General features: G+C 37.3%; 2 protein-coding genes across 3 annotated transcripts in view; one reads left to right on the top strand and one right to left on the bottom strand.

The window, feature by feature from the left end:
• The window catches only part of RGS7BP (regulator of G protein signaling 7 binding protein), a 159,183-nt gene extending 155,429 nt beyond the window's left edge, over positions 1-3,754 (bottom strand). The window contains exons 1-2 of one of the 2 annotated variants that reach the window (XM_006156830.3): positions 3,616-3,754; positions 333-367 (exon numbers count right to left, since the gene is read on the bottom strand). The gene's annotated coding sequence lies outside the window, so the exon portion shown is untranslated. The remainder of the gene's footprint in view (positions 1-332; positions 368-3,615) is intronic. The other variant, XM_006156828.3, reaches the window with a different exon arrangement.
• A 103-nt stretch (positions 3,755-3,857) lies between these two features.
• LOC102467945 (mannosylglucosyl-3-phosphoglycerate phosphatase) overlaps positions 3,858-25,105 on the top strand; it is a 44,273-nt gene continuing 23,025 nt past the window's right edge. The window contains exons 1-2 of the mRNA XM_027775063.1: positions 3,858-4,087; positions 16,325-16,476. Of these exons, the coding sequence (XP_027630864.1) occupies positions 3,900-4,087; positions 16,325-16,476 (340 nt within the window). The 5' untranslated portion in view covers positions 3,858-3,899. The remainder of the gene's footprint in view (positions 4,088-16,324; positions 16,477-25,105) is intronic.

Below are 25,105 nucleotides of genomic sequence, written 5' to 3'. Positions count from 1 at the left end.
TAGTTTGTTACTGAACAAGTAGTGGGCTGGAATGCTACTAAAATTTGGAAGAGGGAGCCCTCACATTGCTGAAATTATAGACAGTTTCCAGGGAGAGATGAGATTTAGTGTGGGTCTTAAAGAAAAGAGGTGAAACTTAGAGAAGGAGAAATGAACAAGGAAAGCATTCAAGGCAAGGGAATAAGTATGAACAAAAGCACAAGAGTATGGTTGAAATGCACATAGTATGTACAGAGAATGGTAAATACATAGGTTTGGCTGGATCAGACAGTGTATAAAAACAAGTAATAATTAAAAAGATTGGAACAGGTTGGAGCCAGATTATAACAGACCTTGAAATGCCAGGCTAAGTATTTTGGTCTTCATCCTATAAACAATAGAGAAATCTGATTTTATTATTTTATTTTGGAAGTGAAAAACTAACAGTATTTTGAGAAAAGTAATCTGGTACTATTGTATAGAATGGATAAGTTATAAATTAGACTGAAAGGGGCCAGCAGTTGGCGTAGTGGCTATGTCACTGGACTCCCATGTAGTCAACCACGATCCGAGTCCCAGATCCGGTGGCCTAAACTCAGGTTGCGCGCGTGTGCATGCCCAAGATCCCAAGAGGAGAATAGAGGAGAAGAAATTGTGACGTGGGCATCCCCACTGGGGGGGTGATTTCTCACTTTCTGTCTGCCTCTCTCTGTCTTTCTGGCAAATGCACGTGCCGTGTAGCAAAGACCTCTCCAAAAATAAATAAATAAATAAATAAAACTTAAAAAAAAAATAGACTGAGAAAGATTACTACCCTAAGATAATAGAAGCCAGAATTAAAAAACATTAGTGGAAAAGGAAAAGGGGAGTTCTGCAGTTTGAGATCACATGAGAGGCCCAGGTCTGATTCCTAGTCTGATCTAAAGGCTGGACATGGTGGTGTGCACCTGCAATTTTAACAATTCGAAGTGGCTGAGACAGAAAGATCATGAAGGTGACCTGAGCATGACAGCAAGACTGCCTACAAAAGAATCAAAAAAAAAAAAAAAGACTATAAACTGTAAGGACTGGAGGAAACTGGGTGCAGGTACACAGAGCCTCCCTGTAATAATGTTTTCAACTTCTTATAAATCTATAACTACTTAAAAATAAAAAGCTAAAAAAATGTTATTAGTAGACACATCTAAGTATAAATCACAGAAAGTTAGAAGTTAAAGGACCGGATAAGACATTCCATGCAATCCTAACCAAAATAAAGTTAATAAATACATTAGTGTCAGACAGTAGACTTTAAAATAGAAGGCATTCATGTAAGATACTGAGATTTTTAACATATTGTAAATATGTCAAAATAATTAATAGATGAAACTCTGGGCTGGCAGGTGGCATGGTGGTTAAGGTGCTAGACTTCCACATGGTTGACCATAGATCAAGTTCCGAACCTGGTGGCTTGCCTTCTCACTTTTGTGTCTCTGTCTCTCTAGTCAAATTAAATAATAATAAAAATAATTTTAAAAAATAGATGAAAGTCTTAAAAATTAAGATCGTAAGCCTGAATGGAATAATAAATTGACAAGTGTCCGGGATCTATAGTTATAGAATATAGTCCCTTTTCCTTTTCTTTTTGTTAGTGTTTTCCAGGACTTCCAATAATCCATGAAACAGTGGTGGTGAGAGGGCTCAGCCTTGTCTTATTTCTAGTCAAACAGAGAATGTATCCAAAGTTTGTTTACTATATAATACTTTGCTGTCAATTTGCTAAGCTATGCAAGGTCTCTGAATTCCTAAGGTCACAACATGCACTTTAATACTACTTTATCAAAAATTTTTCTGTACCATGTTCAATAATCATTCAATTTTCTATTTTAATATGTTAATACAATGAATAATGTTGATTTTTCTGACGTTAAGTATTTTTAACATCCTTGGGATAAACTTTTAAAAATGTAATGTGAAATGTACTATTAAATTTAATCATTTTTTGAAAAACACTTTTACACTCGCATTTATCTTCCTCTGTTACATGGTTATGGAATCCATGATTACACTATCCTCAGAAAAAAGCTGAGCAGCTTTGTACAATTAATCTGTTAAACATTCTTGGTCTGTACCTTTTTGGAAGAGGGCTTTGATTATCATTTCAATTTCTTTAACATTCATTTACTTAGATTTTAATTTCTTATTTTTATCAAATTTAGCCATTTGTATTCTTCCAGATGTATCCATTTAATCGAGGCTCAACTGAGCAAATGATCAGCTAGTAATATTCTGAGGGGTTGCAGCACTCTGGGGTACCTTCTTGATAGAATTTCATCGGTCTATAATAATTACTGTAAAGAATATCCCAATAGACACGTTCATTTTTCTTTTTTTCCCCAGAGGTTTTGGCCTTAGTGTGCAGGCGCTTGCCAGAGAAGGAGAGAGACAGAGATAGTGAAAGGAAAGTGAGAAATCACTCCCCTAGGGGGCATGGCCACACTGCAATCACAATCTCTTCCCCTCCATTCTTCTCCTCTGATCTTGTACCCAAGCACACCTTTTGGCACTCAGACCACCAGATCTGGGATCCGTGTGAGTCCAGCCATTTAACCGCTACTCCATCTTCTGGCCAAACACATTTTCATTTGCTATATTCTTTTTTTTTGGAGAGATTTTCGCTATAGGGCGCGTGCACTCGCCAGACAGACAGACACAGAGAGACAGAAGGGGAGAAATCATCCACCAGGGGGGATGGCCACGCTGCAATCCCCTCTCCTCCATTTTCCTCTCGGGATCTTGGGCACGCACGCACATGCGCCCCACCGTGAGTTTTAAGCCTTAACTATTAACTACCATGCCACCCTCAGTACCCCTACACCCTTTTTTTTTTTTTTTGGAGAGATTTTCGCTATAGGGCGCGTGCACTCGCCAGACAGACAGACACAGAGTGACAGAAAGAGAGAAATCATCCCCCAGGGGGGATGGCCACGCCGCAATCCCTTCTCCTCCATTCTCCTCTCAGGATCTTGGGCACGCACACACATGCGCCGGCGTGAGTTTTTAGCCACCAGGTCCCAGCGCGAACCGCGGTCCACTACGTGGGAGTCCAGCGACATAGCCATTATGCTAACTGCTAGTTCCCTTCATTTGCTATATTCTCACAAGAAATGTCAAAGCTCGCCCCACAGCAAAACACAGTATTTCAGCATTTTATTACTTGTGCTAGAAAAGTACAATTAAAGAAGCATGTGGTAAATCAGAAAACAAATTGTGACGTGCCTAGTTTCTGCCTGAAAGTGAAAAGAAAGGTTTATTAATACAGGCAGAAAAGGGATCCCAGGATTACAGTAAAGTCTAAATTTAGAATGAGCTATAGGAAACCTGGAAGTCACCCTGAGGGCGAGTTTGTTTATTTATTTATTTATTTATTTATTTATTTATTTATTTATCAGCACCATACACAAATGCCCGGTAAAAAGTGTAACTTTAAATTAATGAATAACTTGGAGGACTCCCTCAGGAGACTGAGGCACCTCCTCTTGGGTGCAGAAAGGGCATTATGCAGAGTTCTTGAGGAACGACCGCCTAATTTTCCAAAGAAACAAAAATCCTGACAGAGAAGGAGCTTGAGGGCCATAACCAAAAATGTTTACCCACCAAGGATTTTCAATACTTGAGCTTTGACTACAGTCCCCGAACCATGAGCTCTGTTGGTTTGAAATCTCTTACGCACCCAGGAAAAGAAGAAACGAGGGCACATGTTTCCGTTAGGCCCTCAACGGCCTGCGCACGCTGAGCCTTACCCGCTCAGCCCGAGGTCGGTCGGCCGCGCACGCAGGTGGCGGGCAGGAAGCCTGAGGAGAGTCCGGCGCGTTGGCGGCCAGAGCGGATCCCGCAGCCAAGGCTCAGCGAGCCGCGCGGCCGTCGCCCATTTCTGGGAAATGGAAGCCGCCAAGGAGGTTCCCGCAGTGGCACCGCTTCAGCCCTTAGAACTCGGCACACGGCCACCTCCGATCATCGCGGGGGACAGGTCAAGCGATATTGGCCCCTGCGACTTGACCATTCTTCATTTCAACGATGTGTACGACGTGGACCCGAGGCCCGAGGAGCCCGTGGGAGGCGCGGCTAGGTGTGGGCCGCCATCTTCCCCGCCACATCTTGGAGGAGAAATGGGGGTTGGAGGCTTGGGAAACCTGGCGGAGAAGACTTGGAATCTGTGAGGGCTGCTCCCACAGACATTTATGGACCACTGCCGTTGGTCCTTGGTAGTAAACTGGGTGGTATTCGAGGCCAGTCGTTAGTGACAGGACTTGGTAAGGGGGAAACCCAGAACTAGCGTTTTCAAGTGTCAAAATGGGAGTGAAAACGTTTCATTCAAACTGTGAGCTATGGGAAATGCCATTAACCTGTTTACTCCACTCTAGGTTCCAAATCAGCTTTCCCTTTAACCTCTTTCTCTGATCTTAGGCAAGGACTTAAACTTTTTGAACCTGAGTCATCATTTTTTAAAAAGATGTGTTTTACTCTTCAGGATTAAGTGAGATAATTTAGGCAAAGCATCTGTCACTATCTAGCCTGTGCTCAGGAGTTAAAAAGTATGAGTTTACATTTTTTTTTCTTTTCTGTATTATACAGTTGTCAGTGCTCAAACCTCTATAGCTATTGATGGTGGGAACCTATTTTTTTTTTAGCACATCTTTTCTTCCTGCTTTGCCGGTTTTATCACAAAATTAGTAGCCTTGGAGTGATTAAGAAAGGTATTTTAAAATTTAAAGAATGGTTCGGATGAGGATAAGGTGGAGGTTGGAAAGAGTTCAGGATTAGTGTTGAGGGGATCTGGGTGTTGAGATCTAAGTTCTTCCAAGTTTGGATTTCTTTTTCTTTTTCTTTCTTTTTTCTTTTCTTTCTTTCTTTCTTTCTTTTTTTTTTTTTTTTTTTTCCTTCAGAGAAACTTTTGCTATAGGGCGTGTGTGCTCTTGTTTGGTATGAGACAAGTCACTTTAACCTCTCTGGGCTTTATTTTCCTTCCTCTCTTCCTTCCTCTTTTTTCTCCTTTCTTTCCTTTTTAGTTAGACTTTATTCCATGCATCCAAGGGATATAAAACTTGGGGTTGTAGGAAGTTTGGAATGCTTGGCTAGCAATTGGAGAAATAGTCTGGGTGTTTGAAGATGATCAAAAAACTGACATGACCCAAGAGACATGTTGAAAATATTAAAGATGACTTTGAGTGGAAAAGATTAAAAGGAAAATCTGTTAGGAGTAATCAGTGAATCCTGTATCATTGGTATAGTTATAAATTAGTCAGGTGAAGCAATAGTGATCAAAAGGAATAGATGGATTCAAGAGACAAGCAAACATGGTTATTCAATATAGGTGTGCATTTATGTGTCTGTGTACACTGATGTCTACATGGAAAGGAAGAGATGGGAATCCTAAGGGAGGGCTCTACAATTCTTCTTTGTTTAATACTGGGTAGCAAGAACATTAAACTATTTCTGAAGGAGTAGCTTGTGTGTTGGAAATTGGTGTTGGATAGGCAATGTTAAATCAATTCAATTTGAGAGGCTCACTATTTGGTGAGAAGGAAACAGCAAATAGGCAAGCATCATCTCCTAACTATACTTTCTTTTTCCCTTATTTTTATTATTTTTTAAGACAAGCTGCCGTACATGTTTAGTTCTTCTGTATCAGAAAATTCCTATATAAATTCTGTGGCTTTTCTGTTAAGTCCATTTGTTGTGATGTTGGCCATTTGGGGGACTGCTTAGTATACCTTCATAGTGATAGATTTGTTTCTTTTCTTTAGACCATGCTTCAGTCTACCTGTATGTTTTCGGTGAAGACTATTTAATCTCAGACACTCTGGGATGTGTATTTGGAATTGTAGTCAGAGGGTCATGTAGGAGCTGCATATGCTTGATTACTGTTACGAATGGTGCTGTTTGCATTTATATCAGAAAGTAAACCACTCAGAGCAGAGACTTTATTCTTATCACTTTATCATCAGCACCTATAATAATGTCTGATCCAAAGTGAGTACTGAAAACACTTTTCGAATGGATGAGTATGGGAAATGGCCAGTACAATCTGAACCAGACTAGATTGACTCTGAATGGTGACTTTTATTGAATTGTAATCTATGGCAGTGGTGGCAAACTGAATTTTATTGATTCTTAGTTATTCATTTGTTTTAATCAGCTTTATTCAAGTTGTTTCAGATTTACAAAAAAATTACCAAGATAGTACAAAGAGTTTGCATATTACACCTATTATTTACCTCTTACAATACTATGGTATTATTTCTTACAATTAATAGGCCAAAGTTGATTCTTAATTATTATTAACTAGTATCCATACTTGATTCAGATTTCTTTAGTTTTTACCAAATGTCCTTTTTCTATCTGAGGATCCTATGCAGGATACTAGATTACATTTGGTGTTGCTGACTCTTTAGGCTTCTTTTGTGACAGTTTCTCTAGATTTACTTTGTTTTTAATGACCTTGACAGTTTTGAGAAGTACTGGTCACATATTTTGCAGATGTTCTTTACTTGGGATTTTTTCTGATGATTTTTTTGGGAGGAAGGTTGTAGAAGTGAAGTGCCATTTGCATCAGATTTTTTTCAGAGGTAACCATTATTGACACGACTTAATGACTGTTGATAAAGACCTTTGTCAGGCTTCTCCACTGTTACTCCCCTGCTTCCACAAATTGGGTGGCTTAAAACCATGGATATTTATTCACTTGCAGTTGTGGAGCTAGAAGTCTGAAATCAAGGTGTTGGCAGGGTTGACTCCTTCAAGGAGTCCCAGGAAGAATCTCTTGAATGCTCTTCGCTGAGCTTTTGTGAAAGCCTGCTGTCCTTGATATTCCTTGGCTTATAGATGTATTACTCCAGTCTCTGGTTCTGTCTTCACATGGCATTCTCTCTGTGTGTCTCTGGGCCCAGATTTCCCATATGTTGTAAGGACACTAGTCATTGAATTAGGGTTTACCCTAATGACCTCATCTTAACTTGATTACATCTGCAAAGACCATATTTCTAAATAAGGTTGTATTCATAGGTTGGAGGTTAGAATTTTCAATGTACTATCTTTTTGGGTGACACAGTTCAATCCCTTTCAAATGTGGATTCCTGGATGTCATCGATTTTCTAGCATGCTTTTAAACTTTGTAGAAGCCCAAGGAAAAGCCACAGTTTGCTTAAAAAAAAAATTATGAGAGACAGTAACTGGTTCCAGATTGACTTTTGAGGAATGAAAAATAGTATGTGTTGGATAGCATAGTGGTATTGGAAAATGCATTTTTGTATGGGTCGTGTAGTTCAACAAAAGCTTTTGGTGGTTGTATTGTGAGATTTCATCCATGCTTCTTATTCAGGCGTAGTCGTATACGAACTAGTCATGTATAAATGAAAATGCCAACTTCTTGGACAAAGCTCAAGTGATTATGGAGTGGCAGTGTCTTTGAAGGTCAGAGGTGTAAAACTCAGAGAGTATATCAAAAGGTATCAGTGAATAGAACACGTTAGTGACTGGCCTTTGAAGGGACAATGAAAGTTTTCATCTTATTGCTGAACTACTCTGTTGATGAAAACCTGAGTTCATTGTGGAATACTGTTTTGTAGTTGGCATTTCTGAGAATATTTCTGTTTCTAATTGTACTTCTTAGCAAAGAAGTTGATGAAATAATTAGTGTTTATTTAGATTGATGACAACTTTTTTTTTTGAGAGAGATTTTTGCTATAGGGCACGTGCACTTGCCAGAAAGACAGAGAGAGACAGAGAGACAGAAAGCGAGAAATCACCCCTCAGGGAAGATAGCCACATAGCAATCCCTTCTCTTCCACTCTCCTCTCAGGATCTTGGGCAGACATGCACACACGCCTAGCATTAGTTTAAGCCACCAGGTCTGGGACTCAAACTGCAGTCAACTACATGGGAGTCCAGTGACATAGCCATTGCACTAACTACTGGTCCCAATGACAACTCTTGACCATTTTTGAATTTGACCAAGAGATTTCCTTTTCTTAACTCTAAGCTATAATGATAATTCTATTCTTTAAATATTAGTAGATTCTCAAGTTTAGTCTTCAGTCCCCATGCTGACTTCTTTATATATTGAAGCAGAGATTCATTCACAATTCATTCAATTTAACAAAAATCCATTGAGAGCATACTGTTTCTCAGGTATAGTGTACCTGGTACATAGAGTTCAACAAATATGTGTACATTATTGAACTTACAGTGCCAGGCACTGTTCTTGGCAACAAGGATATAGCAAGGAACGGGAGGAAAAAAAATCCCTGCTTTATACAGCCTGTGGTTTAGGTGGGGAAGGAGGCTATAAGGAAGAAAATACATAATATATCACATGGTAATAAATGCTGTAGAGAATAATAATGCAGGACAAGAAGAATAAGAAGTGTGGAGAATTGAGGGAGGGGATGATTGCTATTTTTAAAAAGGTTATTTAGGTAAGACCTCACTGATCCAGTGTTACTTGAAGAGAGACTGGAGTGAAGTGAGGTAGTGTGAAATACTTGGCTATCTATGAGGGAAATGTTTCAGGCCGAGGAAATTGAATTTCCTAAGGTGGGAATGGGCTTTAAGTGGGTTCCATGAACATTAGGAAGCTCTAGTAGCTGGCACAGAGTAAGTGATGTGAATATTGGTAAAAGATCAGAGAGAGAGAGAAAAAAATCATCATGCAAACTGTGTAGGCTTGTTGATAATTTTACCTTGAATGAGTGGGGAACCACTGCGAAGTTTGATCAGAGGAATGATCGAAACCAATTTAGATTTTCAAAAGATAATTTTACTTTGAATGAGTGGGGAGCCACTGCGAAGTTTGATCAGAGGAATGATAGAAACCAACTTAGATTTTCAAAAGATAAATCTGCTTTCTATATTGAGAATAGATCTTAGAGAGAGTGAGGGATACTGGAGATAGAACTGTTAATATGAACAAAACTTGTCATGATCCCAATGGTCTCCACCTTTGTAGAACATATGTATTAGCATTAGGCAAACCAAAGGGGGAAAAAATCTTGTAAACAGAAGCAAAATGATCAACTGGTAAGTGTGATGAGAATGCTTAACAGGGTACCTGTTAGTTTGAGAGGGTTCAGAGAATGTTTCTCTGGAGAATATTTAAGCTGAGTTGAAGGATGATTAGAAACTGATTAGATAGGGCATGTTCTTGTTTACTTTTGAGATTTGAGCTGTCACCTAGATTGTAAATCTAAATTGGCAGTTTTCAAAGTGTAATCCACTTAGAAATCGTAGGAAGCTCTGTGATATCCTCAAACACCAAAGTATTTTCATTACAGTCTTAATAGATGTTATTTGCCTTGTTCACTCCCATTTTCTCATGAGACAAGTGAATTGATATGGTTTGAGATATCAGGTTGAAATGAATCATTAAAAAGCTATCTCTGGTTGAATTCTGGTGTAGTATTGAAGAAAAATACGCACAATGGTCTGAAAAGTTTATTGAAATACTTTTCTAGTTACCTACCTGTGCAAGACAAGATTTTCTTCATATGCATCAATCAAAGTGACCTAGGAATGAGATTTGCAGAAGTCCTCTCTTCTCTCCTTTTTAAAAGTGTTCATACAAATATATGTCATATATTTATTATTATTTTCCCCATATTTTTGCAATAGGGCACGTGCAGTTGCTGGAGAGAGACAGAGAGAAAGAGACAGTGAGAAGGAAAGTGAGAAATCATACCCTGGGGAGATGGCCATGATGCAATCCCTTCTTTCCTCTCTCCTTAGGGGATTTTGGGCATGCACATGCACATGCACATGCCCAACATGATTTTCAAGCCGCCAGGTTCAGGGTTTGTACTGTGGCCAGCCATGTAGGAGTCCAGCACCTTAACTACTATGTCACCTGCTGACCCCATAATATATTTGTTATTAATAGGCATATAAATTTCTTAGTTTTAATTTCTAATATGATAAAATAATGTGACCCATATAAAAATCTTCTAGAAGGCATCAGTTTTTTTAAGGAATAAAAAAGGAGTTTTGCGAGACTAATAAGTTTGAGGACCTCCAAACTAGATTGCAAATGACAATATATATAATAAAATAATAGATTGCAAACAATAAATGATAGGATCTATTTCTACTCATTTTTATTTACCTCAGACCTAGTAGTGTATAGCAATTTATACAATCTTTTGGAGTTTACTACTTTATATATTCTATTCCTAAAACTATAATCTAGCCCTTACCTCTTTTTCAGTCTTACATTTTGATCTGTTTGTTGAGAAAGCCCACTTAGATCTGTCTCTGAAGGTATATTCTGTGTTTAAAATCAAACTCATCAAATTTCTCCCTGGAACAGCACTTTGTTACAACTTTTATCTCTCATTAAATATATTGATTTTATCCCAAATAAATTTTTATGGTCTTTTAAAAGAGTAAAATTTTTCTACTTTTATAGAGTTTCCTTTTTTCAACTTCTTTATAAACTTGTTCTTAAATTTTGCATGCATCGGGACCAGCAGGTGGCAGGGTGGATAAGGTGCTGGACACTCCCACTTGGCTGACCACGGTTTGAGTCCCAAACTTGGCAGCTTGCTTTCTCACTTTCCCTCTCTCTCTCTCTCTCTCTGTGTGTGTGTGTGTCTAGTCAAATTAAAATAAATGAATGAATAAATAAAATTAAACAAAAAATAATTCTTAAAAATTTTTTTTCATGCATCAGCATCACTTGGGAGGCTGGTTAAAACAGATTTCTGTGCCTCTCCCTAGAGTTTTAATTCTGTAGGTCTGAGATAGGGCCTGAGAATGTGAATTTATATTAAGTTTCTAGGTGATACTGATGCTGCTGATCCAAAGATGTACTTTCAGAAATGCTGATCTAAGGGCCAGCAGGTGGCATGGTGGTTACGGTGCTGGACTCCCACATGGCCAACCGCAGTTAGAGTCACAGACCTGGTGGCTTGCTTTCTTAGTTTTCCTTTCTCTCTCTCTAGTAAAATTTTAATAATAATAATAACAAATAAAAATAAATCTTAAAAAATATAGAAATGCTGATCTATACTATTTTAGCTGGACTTTTTTTTCTTTTTTTTTTTTTAGAGAGGTTTTCACTATAGGGTGCGTGCGCTCGCTAGACAGACAGAGGAGACAGAGAGACAGAAAGCAAGAAATCACCTCCCAGGGGGGATGGCCATGCCGCAATCCCTTCTCCTCCATTCTCCTCTTGGGATCTTGGGCACGCATGCACACGTGCCCGGCGTGAGTTTTAAGCCACCAGGTCCGGGACGCCAACCGCGGTCGACTATGTGGGAGTCCAGCGACATAGCCATTATGCTAACTGCTGATCCCTATTTTAGCTGGACTACTCATCAATCCTTACATATGTCTGGGTCAGCAGGTGGCATGTTGGTTAAGGATTTTGGACTCTCACATGACTGACCATGGTTTGAGTCTCATACCTGGAGGCTCGGTTTCTCACTTTCTCTCTCTCTCACTTGTCCCTCTCTGGTCAAATTAAAATAAATAAATAAATAAATAAATAAAGTTAAATAAAATAATTCTTTAAAAAATTACATATGCCTTTTTTTTTTTTTCTCTATAGTTTTGCTCATATGCTTACTCCTTTTTGCTTGTTTGGTTCCTATCTAGAGTCTCAGATCAAATCATGTGGCTTTTACTTTCCATCTTAGATACAACTGTTCTGAGAGTCCTCTACAATCCTATATTGTTAAATTTTCATATTCACATATGTTTTTTACTGTCTTGTATGGTGCACATGTATTTTCATTTGTCTTTCATTTTTTAAAGTGAGGCATTAATTAAACATGCTATAGTGCAAAAAAAGGAGCTTAATAATTTTTTAAGAATGTAATCATCATCTATATCAAAATACGAAGTGTCTCCAGCATACTACATGACTTATGCCCTTCCCCAGTGAATACTGCTATTCTTTTATTTATCACTATAGATTATATAGCATTTACTCTTTTGTGTTTGGCTTCTTTTGCTCAAATTATTTATTTTGAGATTCATCCATATCATTGCATGTATCAATAATCTGTTATATTTTTATGGCAAGAGTTGTTTTTTAATGTATGAATACACCATAATTTATGTATTCTTCTGTTAAAGGACATTCAGATTGTTCCCAAGGTTTGCTATTAAGAAAGCACTGCTCTCAACGTTCTTCTATAAGTTTTTTGGTGGACATAAGTAACCGTGAGGGTGTGAGCCCAGGATTGAAATTTTTGTGTCAAATATAGGCATCTGTATTTCTTTAGTAGATACTGCCAAACATTTTTTACAGATTATTTTACCAGTTTATGTTTCTGTCAGCAAAGTATCAGAATTTTAATTGCTCCACATTCTTGCCATTTGGTATTCTCTATTTAATTTTTCCATTCTGGTGGGTGTGTACTGATATACTGTTGTGGGCTTAATTTGCATTTTCTACTGAGCAATTATGTTGAGCATTTTTCTTAATTTTTTTGGCCAGTTGGGTTTGTTCTTTAATTAAAGGGTTTTTTACAACCTATTTTCAAAGTAGAGTGTCTATTTTTTTTTAATTTTTAAGAGTTCTTAATATTGGGGACCAGCAGGTGGCATGATGGTTAAGGCACTGGACACTCCCACATGGCCTACCACGGTTCAAGTCCTGGACCTGGTGGCTTGCTTTCTCAATTTCCTCTCTCTCTCTCCGTGTCTCTCTCTGGTCAAATTAAAATGAATGAATGAATGAATAAATAAATAAATCTTAAAAAACAAGAGTTCTTAATATTTTGGGGTGTGATTTCATTGTTGATTATATATTTTTGATATATTCTTTACTCAATACTTGCCTTTTTACTCTTTTAATAATGTATTTCAATTAATAGTAATTCATTTTCTTTTTAAAGTCTCTTTATTATTTCTTCCATGAAAGAGAGAGACAGAGAACAAGGGAGAGAGGGAATGAGAGAAGTAAGGGAACCATCATCAGAGTCTTCATGCTGTCAGTTACCCCAGCCTCAGCCAGTCAGGGTCACAGGCATACACACACATACCTAGTGTACAGGGAGACCTTGGATGTGAACCCAGTCTACCTATGTGACTTCAGGATCATGAAGTATTATGTTACCACTGCACTGCTAACTGGCCGTCAGTTCCTAATTTAAATGAAGTTCAGTTTATCAGTATTTTCTTTTGTGGTTTGTACCTTTTATGGATTGCTTAAATTTTTGCCCCAAGGTTATGAAGGTATTTTATAATTTTTATAAAATAATTTTTTCCTTTTGTTTTTATATTAAATCTGTGATGCAGCTTGAATTAATTTTTGTATATGGTTGAGGTAGTTATATTTTTGTATATAGTTGAGGGGTTAACTTCTTCTCCTTGTATGATTCATATTATTTATAATTATATTCATATTTGAAAAGGCTGTCTATTTCCATACTGAATTACACAGGCACCTTTCCAATAAATCAAGTAACTGTATATATGTGTCTATTTCTGGACTCTGTTCTCTTCTGTTGATCTTAATACTATACCATCTTAATGATTGTACCTTTATAATAAGTCTTAATGCCTAACCATGTAAGTCTTCCAGTTTTCTTGTTGCCCTTTATTTACTTGTCTATTCTGGGAATTTTCTATTTTCATATAAATTTTATATGGAAATGTATATGGTGACTTTCTACTCAAAAGATTTTCTATCCCAAGCCCTGTTACTCCTTAGTGTGCTGATACTGTTTTTTATTTATTTATTTTAAATAATGAATAGGTACTGAAATTTATCATATGTCTTTATCATTTTAGATCATTGCAGAAAGTCATGATTTTTATCCTTTATTGTATTAAAGTTATAAAATTATATTTATTTTTGAGTATTAAATCATTCTTACATTCCTGGAATAGACCCTATGTGGTTTTAATGTATTTTAATTTTTAAAATATGGTACTGTATTCACATTCCTGAAATTGAAAGAATTTTATATCTTTCTGTTGAATCAACCTTTAGTCACTAAAAAGTACAGATTTTTTACATGTCATAATGCTTCTAGTAATGCTTCTTGCCATAAAGTCTACCATTTTCTTATATTAATTTTGTAATACATGCGCCTGGCATGAGTTTAAGCTACCTGGTCTGGGACTTGAACCATAGTCGACTACATGGGACTCCAAGGACATAGCCATTATGCCAACTGTTGATCTGCCTAAGTTATTTTTAAGGTCTTATTTGAAAGCTCCAACATCTGGATTGTCCATGGGTGTCTTTTTGTTGTTGTTGTTCTTGATTATTAGATATGCATTTTTCTCTTTTTACATGTCTAGTACTTTTTTAGTTCATGCTAGACATTATCTGTAAAGCAACCATAAAACCTCTAGATGGTTCTTTCTTCTGGAAATGGATTTCCTTTTCCTTTATCATACAGATAAAATGAGGGCTTATCATGTCAGTCATATCAGCTAAGTCACTTTAAATTTTAGCAAAATTAATTGTGCCTTTGGTTCTTGCTTATTTCTTAAACTTATCCTTTCTGGACTTTTGATTGAGAATTGCTGGGTCTTTATATCATAAACCTTGGAAGACTAGAAGATTCAGTGTTCTTTTGGAACTTTGTAGTTTGGCCTCTCACCCAGAACTGTTTACAGATTTGATAACACTTGTTCCTTTAGGATTTAATGTCCTATCTACCATGATGCTACAGGAAATTATATTCTTTTTTTTTTTAGAATTATTTATTTAATTTTATTTATTATTATTATTATTTTTGAATTTGACCAGATTATTATTTTTGAATTTGATCAGAGAGAGACAGAGAGTGAAAGAGGGAAAGTGAGAAAGTAAGCTGCTAGTTCTGGAACTTGAACCACGGTTGACCATGTAAGTGTCCAGTGCCTTAACCACTATGCCACCTGACAGCTCCCGCATTCTATCTTATAGAAGTGTTCAACTCTTCCAGGTAACACCAGAATGTAGCAAATTCATTGTGATAAATTAGCTATACACCTAAGACTCCTGAAATTTCCAAATATTATATCAGCTCTCCCTGACCACCCAAAAATTTAAAAAATTGCTTTTTTTTTTTCCCTAGAAAAGTTTCTGTGTATCAAGGTCAATCTTATGCTCTCTTAATTGACAAATATCCCCAGAGACAGGAAAACAGCCAGTGATAGATTACTACCTCAGAAGGGTTTTCTATTTTTTTGGTAATTAAGTCTTTTTACTTCCTTAGTTCTCCCATGTATTAAATTTTTGTTTGTTTGTTTTTAAAGTGGAAATGTGATCTGCCACAATTCCTGCAGTCTAACTGAAACCCAAAGTCCTACTTAGGCCCTAACTATATTAATAGTTTACTTTTTTCCTATAGGGGCTCATGTGCTTACCAGAGAAACAGAGACAGACTCTGAGAGGGATAGTGAGAAATCATCTTCCACACCCAAGGGATGGCCCCACTGCAATCCCTTCTCTATGATTTTAGTTAGGCATACACACATATGTACCCAGTCTGATTTTCAAGCTGCTGTTATCCAAAGCTCAAAGTGCTCTGCCAGATGTGGGATAACCTCTATGCCACCTGCTGGCTCCATTCTCTAACTAGATTTTTTAAGCTCAAGTTTAGATAGTATTCCTTTTACATTTTTATAGCAGAGAGTTGGCATTTATTAAATATTTTGGTAAATCGAGACTTTAATTTGTGAATCATATAAAAATATAGGCTATAGTTGAAAATGTGAATGGGTAAGTTTTGTGACACAGAAATATAAATTCAGGATATGTTTATTGGGTAACTACTGAATGCTAGGCATTCCACATATTTAAAAGCACTAGGAATTTAAAGATGGTTAACCCAAAAATATTTGTCCTCAGAAACGCAACCGTCTTAGAGATGGGGGAAGATATATAAATAGATTAAATGCCATTATTGAGTTATCATGAGGGTATTAAGATATTCTCCATGGAGTTAAAAAAGCTTCAAACTGAGTCAGGGAACATGTGAGGCTTTCCAGGATTTGGTCGAGAAAGGCTATTATATGTGTTAAGAAACAACACATATAAAACAGAGGTTCGAGAGAGCTTCTCCAAAGTTTCCATGACTAGAATACATTTTGAAAAAGGATTAGTATATTAGTAATATAGTTTGAATTTTTCTATACTCATTAAAGTGTTTTAAACAATTTCAAATGGTGATTTGTAGACATCTTCTGTGGTGTAATACATTTTATATTTAAATGGAAAATATGATTGATTTAAGACATTTGTTTTTATACTTAACTTTAGTTTTTATTCTAATTTTAAGAGAAAGATTCTCGCATTGATATTAAAATATTTTCTTTATTTTTTAATAAGGGCATAAAATTACAACACCTAAAATCATTTGTTTAGATTTGCAACAGCTGTGAAAAAGTTCAGTTTCCTGAATCCACTTTTGATTTTTAGTGGTGACTGCTTAAATCCTTCAGTTTTAAGTACAATAACAAAAGGAAAACATATGATTCCTATATTAAATGAATTGGGAGTACATTTCGCAGTTTTTGGTAAGTATTTGTAAGCTATCCTTTTTACTCTTATTTGAAGTTTGTAAAGTAATTTACTAATTTTAAATGATTTGATGTAAGATGAGTTGAATAGTCAGTCTTGTTTATCAGTTTATTGGCACTGAGACACAGGATTTGGGAGCTGATTAACAGGATTGTTTAATGAATCTGAAAATTTGTAATCAAATTTAGGTTTGATTTTATGTGGTAAAACTTTTCATTGGACCTATACAAAAATGAGAAGTGTTATAGAGTAAAGATTATGGACTTTGGAGTTAGCTGGGCCTGGATCTGAATCCTGATTATACTCTTCTCTAGTTAAGTGATTTTTTAGAAAAGTGACTAATTTCTCAAAGCCTCAGTTTCATCAGATGTAGAATTAGAAAAAATATTGGTACCTACCTGCCCTGGTTAGATCATAGTTTATCCTTCAAAAGCCTATGTTTTAGAATTTGGTCTCCAGTATAATGATTTAGGGAGGTGGTGAGATCTCTTAAGAAGTGAAGCCTAGTGGGTAGTGTTTGGATCATGGAGGCCTTACCCTCATGAATGGATTATTACTGTCTAATGAGACAGAGTAAATTCTAGCTATCATGAGAAGGGGTTCATTTCTGCGAGAGTGGGTTATTATAAAAGGAAGATGGCTGCCCCTAGGGCTCTCTTTTTTCATGTACCCTGCCATTCTGCTGCTGCTGGCTGTGTTGTTATGTAGCACAAGAGGTGGGTCTGATGCTGGCCCTGCCCCCTTAAGACTTCCCAGCCACCAGGATTGTAAACCAAACACACTTCTGTTCTTTATAAATTGCCTCAGGTATTTTTGTTAGCAACACACAATAGACTAAGACACTACCTTATAGGATATTTGCAATGATTAAATAAGATAATATTACAAAATGAGTGATAGTGTCAGGCACATAGTAAGCACTCAGTACATTCTAGCTGTTTATATTAAGATGAACAGATAAAAGGTAAGGGAAAGAAGATATTTGAACTATTGATGAAATGTGTTGATGAGAAGATAGTGGATTGGACATTATTGTCTGTTGAAGAGATAATTAGGGAATTGATACTGAAGCTGAGATTAATAGAACCGTCTCTGTATCTAATCATCATTCCATTTTAAGAATATATAGTGATTATATCTGGATGATATAAGAGATTTTTATTTTTTTCTCTGAGTTTTTGTAGATTTTATACAGTGAACTAAGGTGGTCATTGATTCTCATTGTTTAATCATTTGTACCCATTGTTTCTTTATACTATAATGCTTTCGCGTTAAAAAGAAAACTCAGGACCAGCAGTAATGGCGTAATGGTTATGTCGCCGGGATTCCACATAGTCAACCACAGTGTGGCCATCCCCACCTACCCCCCAGGGAGTGATTTCTCATTTTCCCTCTCTCTGTCTCTGTCTCCCCAGCGATAATATGTGTGCTATGGCAAAAATCTCCCTTTAAAAAAAGAAATAAAACTCAATACATTGTGAACATTTTCCTGAATTATGATATATCTCTTATTTTGAAAGTATCTGCTACAGAAATTTACCAGTTTAACCATTTTAAGTGTACAATTCAGTGACATTAAATGCATTCCCTTCAGTCTATATGAAATGATTTTATAACGTTATTATTTTAATTGCCAGTGTGCATATATGCTTGCCAGAGAGAGTGAGGGAGAGAAAGAGAGAGAGAAAGAAAGAAAGCACTTCTTAATGAGACATGGTTGTGCTGCAATGCTTCTTTCTCCATTTCTCCATCCTGTCAAGAGTTTGGGTATGCACGCACATGTGCCCAGCATGTTTTTGAATATGCTGTGGCTAGGACTTGAACCGAGGTCAGCCATGTGCACATCACTTAACTGTTGTAATACAAGGTCAGCCCTATAACATTATTTTTAATGGTTGCACAGTAATCCATCCAATGGATGATTATTTTCCTTTTAATCTATTATTAGATATTTGATTATTTTCAACTTTTTTATTACAATATGACAGGGAGTTTGGAGAGGCTATCTAGGAAACAAAAGAATGCTGGAATATTTCTAACAGATTTTAGGGAAGGTCTATTGTAAGAGTGGGTAGAGTGGCAAGGCTAAGTACAATAGTTAAAGAATGAAGTTGTTGGGGCCAGCAGGTGGAATGATGGTTAAAGGTGCTAAATTCCCAGGATCAGCAGTTGGTGTAATGGCTATGTTGCTGGACTCCCATGTAATCAACCACGGTTGAAGTCCTGGACCTGGTGGCTTAAACTCAAGCCAGGCGCTTGTGGGTGTGTGCCCAAGATCCTGAGAGGAGAATGGAGGAGAAGGGATTGAGGCATGGCCATCCCCCCTCGGGGGTGATATTTTGCTTTCTGTCTCTCTGTCTCTGTCTTTCTGGTGAGCGCACGTGCCCTATAGCAAAAAACCTCTCAAAAGAAAAAAAAGTACTGGATTCCCACATGGCTAACTGCAGTTTGAGTCCTTGAACTGTGGCTTGCTTTCTCAATTTTCCTTTCTCTCTCTGTCTCTGTCTGATAAAATTTAAAAAAAAATACTAATAAATGGAATTTTAAAAATAAATAATTCTAAAAAAAAAAAGAGAATGAAGTTGTTATGTAGAATTCTATACTTTATGCCATCCTTTCCAAATCCTGAATGAGCCTTGTTTCCCTGGTAACAGAGAAGATAAAGAATGAAGGAAAAGAGGCAGAATCAGCCTACAATTTAACTGTTCTTTCTTCACTTCCATGTTCTTTGTTTTGCCTGGCACAGACTTCTGGAATTCACTACCATGTAGATTAAGTTAGAATCTAGAAAAGTTAACATTTGAAACCAGTAGTATGTTTGGTTACTAATTTTAGTACATTTATTGAATTGTGCCATATGTCTTTATCTGACTCTTCTTACCTATATTGTGATAAAAGAGAACTGAATTTTGAAAACCCTTTGTGTTAGAAGCATACTCTGATCTCTGTAGGTTTTGATTCCCCTTGATGAGGAATGTATAGATTTGCTGTAAGTGATAGTATTTTCAGCTTATTTGACAGTTTATGCCATGACTCTATATTTGATTTATTTCAGTTTCCTTTCTATAGGCCTTTTTGGGGTGGGTTTTATTGTAAGTAAATGAAAACAAATAGTCTATCTCTGTTGGTTATATTTAGTTTATCAGTTTGGCTAAGTATTATATTGCATTTTTTGTTTCGATACTTTAAATTATTTTTTATGAATTTAATGCAGTTTGAAGAGTACAGTAAGTACAGTCAGTATAAAAAAAATCACTCAAAATGCCATCATTTTAGGTTAACATTTGTGATATTTTCGTTCAGTTTCTTTTATGTGTATTTTTCATGTAGATAATACTGTAATTGTACAATTTCACATACTACTTTTTTTTAGCATTGTATCGAGCATTACCCCAATGTTTATTATCGCTTTCATTCAGGTGGGAAATAGATGACATAGCCATGCGGATAATTTAAGGAGAATTTATGAAAAGCCTACCTACAAGATATGGGGAGGATGAGGGAAACTCTGAAGGAGGGAAAATAAGTATTGCAGACTTAAAATGTGACTAGTTTGAATGGAGGTATGCTGGAAGTTAATATAGACAGCGGATTTCTAAGTGTTAAAACAGAAGAAAACAGATCTTAATCATTTTTATACTGATTATATTGAAATGATAATGTTTTAGACATATATTGAATGAAATATATTAAAATTACATTTATCTGCTTTTTAAACAGTGTTGCTTAGAAAAATTGAAGTTACATACATTGCTTACATTATATTTTGATCAATGTTGTATGAGGAATAGTATAGAGAGGCATCTCTAAGCCTGAAAAGAAAAGGGAGGAGTCCAGTGGAAGGTCAATTGATAGGCTACATGACCTTCAGTTAGAAAGTTGTAGCCAATCTGTATTAACTTTGAAGGAGAATAAATACTTTGACTCTTTCTTCCCTGAACTTTTGCTCTTCAATTCCTGCCTGTGCTTGCCATTAGTTTACTCAAACAGTAAACCAGCATATAAGGGAGTGACTTGATGCAGTTAACGTAAGAGGTTGGCCTACCTGAGCTCTGAGCAGGGTAGAAAAAGATAGTGAATCTGGAGGACCTGCTGAAGATGATCAGCACCTCACCTCATTAAAATGTCTTATGGGCCAGCAGATGGCATGGTGATTAAGACAGTTGGATCCCATATGGTTGACTGCATAGTTTGAGCCCCCAGACCCAGTGGCTTGAAGAACGCTCTGGGCATGTGTGTGCATGTCCAAAATCCTCAGGGGAGAATGGAGGAGAAGGGATTGTTGTGTGGCCATACCCTGGTGGAGTACTTTTTCACTCCCTCCCCAGCACCACCCCCCTCCCCATCCAGGGAGCACATGTGCTCTATAGAAAAAAGAAAAAAGTCCCATAAATACAATTTTTAAAGACTGCTCATTCTGTTTTATGTGTGATATTGTGAGTGTGTTGGGAAAAGTTATAATTAGATTGTGTCCCACTATTAGTTTAGATAGGAAAAAAATAAGCTTTAAATAATGTATTACTTTTACATATGGAGATAAAATAGGTAATCTTGGGGTTAGCAAATGGTGTATGTTATGTTGCTAAACTCCCAAATGGCTGACCATAGTTTGAGTCCTGGACCCAGTGGCTTGAAAATTATGCCAGGCTCATGTGTGTGCATGTGCCCAAGATCCCAGGAGGAGAATGGAGAAGAAGGGATTGAGGCATGGTCATCCCTGTGGGGGGTGATTTCTCACTTTCCCTCTCACTGTTTCTGTCTTTCTCTCCAGCAAATGCATGCATTCCACGGCAAAAACCTCTTTTAAAAAAATAGGTAATCTCATATATTATCAATTTTCAAATTCTGAAGTATGCTTTTTAACAATCATTTATCTATTCATCTGTTGTGATTTTCAAGCTGCTGGGGTCAGGACTCGAACCACAATTAGCTATGTGGGAATCCAGCACTTTAACCATCATGCCACCTTCTGAATTATAGTTCTTTTTTTTTTTTTTCAAAGAATTATTCATTTAGGGGTTAGCAGATTGTGTAGTGGTTACATTGCTGGACTCATGGCTGACTTGCAGTTCAAGTTCTGGAACTGGTGGCTTGAAAGTCATTTGGGCATGTGTGCATGCCTGTGGCATGGCCATTCCCTGGGAGGTGATTTCTCACTTACCCTCTCACTCTCTCTGCCTGTCTCTCTTTCTGGTGAATGTATGCATCCTATGGCAAAATATTTTTAAAAGTTATTCATTTAATTTTTTATATTGAAATGATAATGTTTTAGACATATATTGAATGAAATATATTAAAATTACATTTATCTGCTTTTTAAACAGTGTTGCTTAGAAAAATTGAAGTTACATACATTGCTTACATTATATTTTGATCCATGTTGTATGAGGAATAGTATAGAGAGGCATCTCTAAGCCTGAAAAGAAAAGGGAGGAGTCCAGTGGAAGGTCAATTGATAGGCTACATGACCTTCAGTTAGAAAGTTGTAGCCAATCTGTATTAACTTTGAAGGAGAATAAATACTTTGACTCTTTCTTCCCTGAACTTTTGCTCTTCAATTCCTGCCTGTGCTTGCCATTAGTTTACTCAAACAGTAAACCAGCATATAAGGGAGTGACTTGATGCAGTTAACGTAAGAGGTTGGCCTACCTGAGCTCTGAGCAGGGTAGAAAAAGATAGTGAATCTGGAGGACCTGCTGAAGATGATCAGCACCTCACCTCATTAAAATGTCTTATGGGCCAGCAGATGGCATGGTGATTAAGACAGTTGGATCCCATATGGTTGACTGCATAGTTTGAGCCCCCAGACCCAGTGGCTTGAAGAACGCTCTGGGCATGTGTGTGCATGTCCAAAATCCTCAGGGGAGAATGGAGGAGAAGGGATTGTTGTGTGGCCATACCCTGGTGGAGTACTTTTTCACTCCCTCCCCAGCACCACCCCCCTCCCCATCCAGGGAGCACATGTGCTCTATAGAAAAAAGAAAAAAGTCCCATAAATACAATTTTTAAAGACTGCTCATTCTGTTTTATGTGTGATATTGTGAGTGTGTTGGGAAAAGTTATAATTAGATTGTGTCCCACTATTAGTTTAGATAGGAAAAAAATAAGCTTTAAATAATGTATTACTTTTACATATGGAGATAAAATAGGTAATCTTGGGGTTAGCAAATGGTGTATGTTATGTTGCTAAACTCCCAAATGGCTGACCATAGTTTGAGTCCTGGACCCAGTGGCTTGAAAATTATGCCAGGCTCATGTGTGTGCATGTGCCCAAGATCCCAGGAGGAGAATGGAGAAGAAGGGATTGAGGCATGGTCATCCCTGTGGGGGGTGATTTCTCACTTTCCCTCTCACTGTTTCTGTCTTTCTCTCCAGCAAATGCATGCATTCCACGGCAAAAACCTCTTTTAAAAAAATAGGTAATCTCATATATTATCAATTTTCAAATTCTGAAGTATGCTTTTTAACAATCATTTATCTATTCATCTGTTGTGATTTTCAAGCTGCTGGGGTCAGGACTCGAACCACAATTAGCTATGTGGGAATCCAGCACTTTAACCATCATGCCACCTTCTGAATTATAGTTCTTTTTTTTTTTTTTCAAAGAATTATTCATTTAGGGGTTAGCAGATTGTGTAGTGGTTACATTGCTGGACTCATGGCTGACTTGCAGTTCAAGTTCTGGAACTGGTGGCTTGAAAGTCATTTGGGCATGTGTGCATGCCTGTGGCATGGCCATTCCCTGGGAGGTGATTTCTCACTTACCCTCTCACTCTCTCTGCCTGTCTCTCTTTCTGGTGAATGTATGCATCCTATGGCAAAATATTTTTAAAAGTTATTCATTTAATTTTATTGTTGTTATTTTATTTATTTATTTTGTTTTTGAGATTTTTTTTCAATGGGTTGGGTGCGCTTGCCAGGAAGACAGATAGAGGCAGAGAGACAGAAAATGAGAAATCACCCCCCAGGGGGGATGGTCATGCCACAATTCCTTCTCCTCCATTCTCCTCTCAGGATCTTGGGCACACACGCACACGTGCCCAGTGTGAGTTCAAGCCACTGGGTCCAGGACTTGAACCGTGGTCGACTACATCGGAGCCCAGCGACATAGCCATTATGCTAACTGCTGGTGTCTTCTTGTTATTATTTTTCAGCTTGACCAGAGAGAAACATAAAGAAAGAGATAAAACAAACTGCTAGGTCCCAAACTCAAACCATGGTCAGCCATGTGGGAATCCAGTGCCTTAACCACCACTCCACCTGCTGGCCCCAGTATACTTTTAAAAACTGTTAGTGAACTACTTGATTGTTAGAAATAAAAACTGTGTTTGATTTACCTTTTTTATAATGAATGAAAACTGTATACTCTCTTAATATCCACATTTCTTTCATCTTTTTTTTTAAGCCTTTTTTTTTTTTTTTTGGAGAGATTTTCACTGTAGGGCACGTGCGCTCGCCAGACAGAGAGAGACATAGAGACAAAAAGCGAGAAATCACCCCCCAGGGGGGATGGTCACGCTGCAATCCCTTCTCCTCCATTCTCCTCTCGGGATCTTGGGCACGTACGCACACGTGCCCGGTGTGAGTTTTAAGCCACCAGGTCCGGGACACGAACCGCGGTCGACTACGTGGGAGTCCAGCGACATAGCCATTACACTAACTGCTGATTCCCTTAAAGCCATTTTAACAAGCGTGAGGTGATACCTCATTGTGGTTTTAGTCTGCATGTCCCTAATGATTAAAGGTGACATTTTTTTCATGAACCTGTTGACCATTTGTGTCTTTTGTGAAATGTCTGTTCAGATCCTTTGCTCATTTTTAAGTAGTTTTCGTTTGTTTGTATGTTTGTTCTATTTTGTTGACATTTAGTAGTTTGAGTTACTTATATTCTTAGAGATAGTAACACCTTACTAGATATATAGTTTATTTTTTTAAAATTTTTTAGAGGTTTTTGCTATAGGGAGCATGCACTTGCCAGACAGAGAGAGACAGACAGAAAGTGAGAAATCACCTCCCAGGGGGGATGGCCACGTTGCAGTCCCTTCTCCTCCACTCTCCTCTTGGGATCTTGGGCACACACGCACACGCGCCCAGCGTGAGTTTTAAGCCACCGGGTCCGGGACGCGAACCGCGGTTGACTACGTGGGAGTCCAGCGACAAAGTGATTACGCTAACTTCTGGTCCCTAGATATATAGTTTTCAGGTATTTTTTCCCTAATCTGTAGGTTGTCTTTTTACTTTATCAATTGCTTCTTTTGTTCTGCTGTACCTTTTTGGTTTGATGTTATCTCATTTGTCTATTTTTGCTTTTGTTGCCTTACTTTTAGAGGTTCTATACAAAAACAATTACTTACCACTACTAATATAGTGAAGATTTTCCTCTGTTTCTTGTAGTAGTTTTACACTATTAGGTGTAAACCTTTTAAATCTTCATTTTGAGTTGATTTTTTTTGCAGGATTAATGTTAAGAGTCTAATTTCATTCTTCTGCTTGTGGATAACCAGTTTTCCCCACAGCATTTATTGAATAGATTGTTTTTCCCTATTGCATGCTCTTGACAACTTGGTCCAAAATTAGTTTACCATAAATACATGGATTTACTTCTGGGTTTTCTATATTGTTCTA

The sequence above is a fragment of the Tupaia chinensis genome, unplaced genomic scaffold, assembly GCF_000334495.1.
Source record: "Tupaia chinensis unplaced genomic scaffold, TupChi_1.0 Scaffold000516_1, whole genome shotgun sequence".
NCBI lineage: Eukaryota > Metazoa > Chordata > Mammalia > Scandentia > Tupaiidae > Tupaia > Tupaia belangeri.
This window is presented reverse-complemented; position numbering and strand designations above follow the sequence as displayed.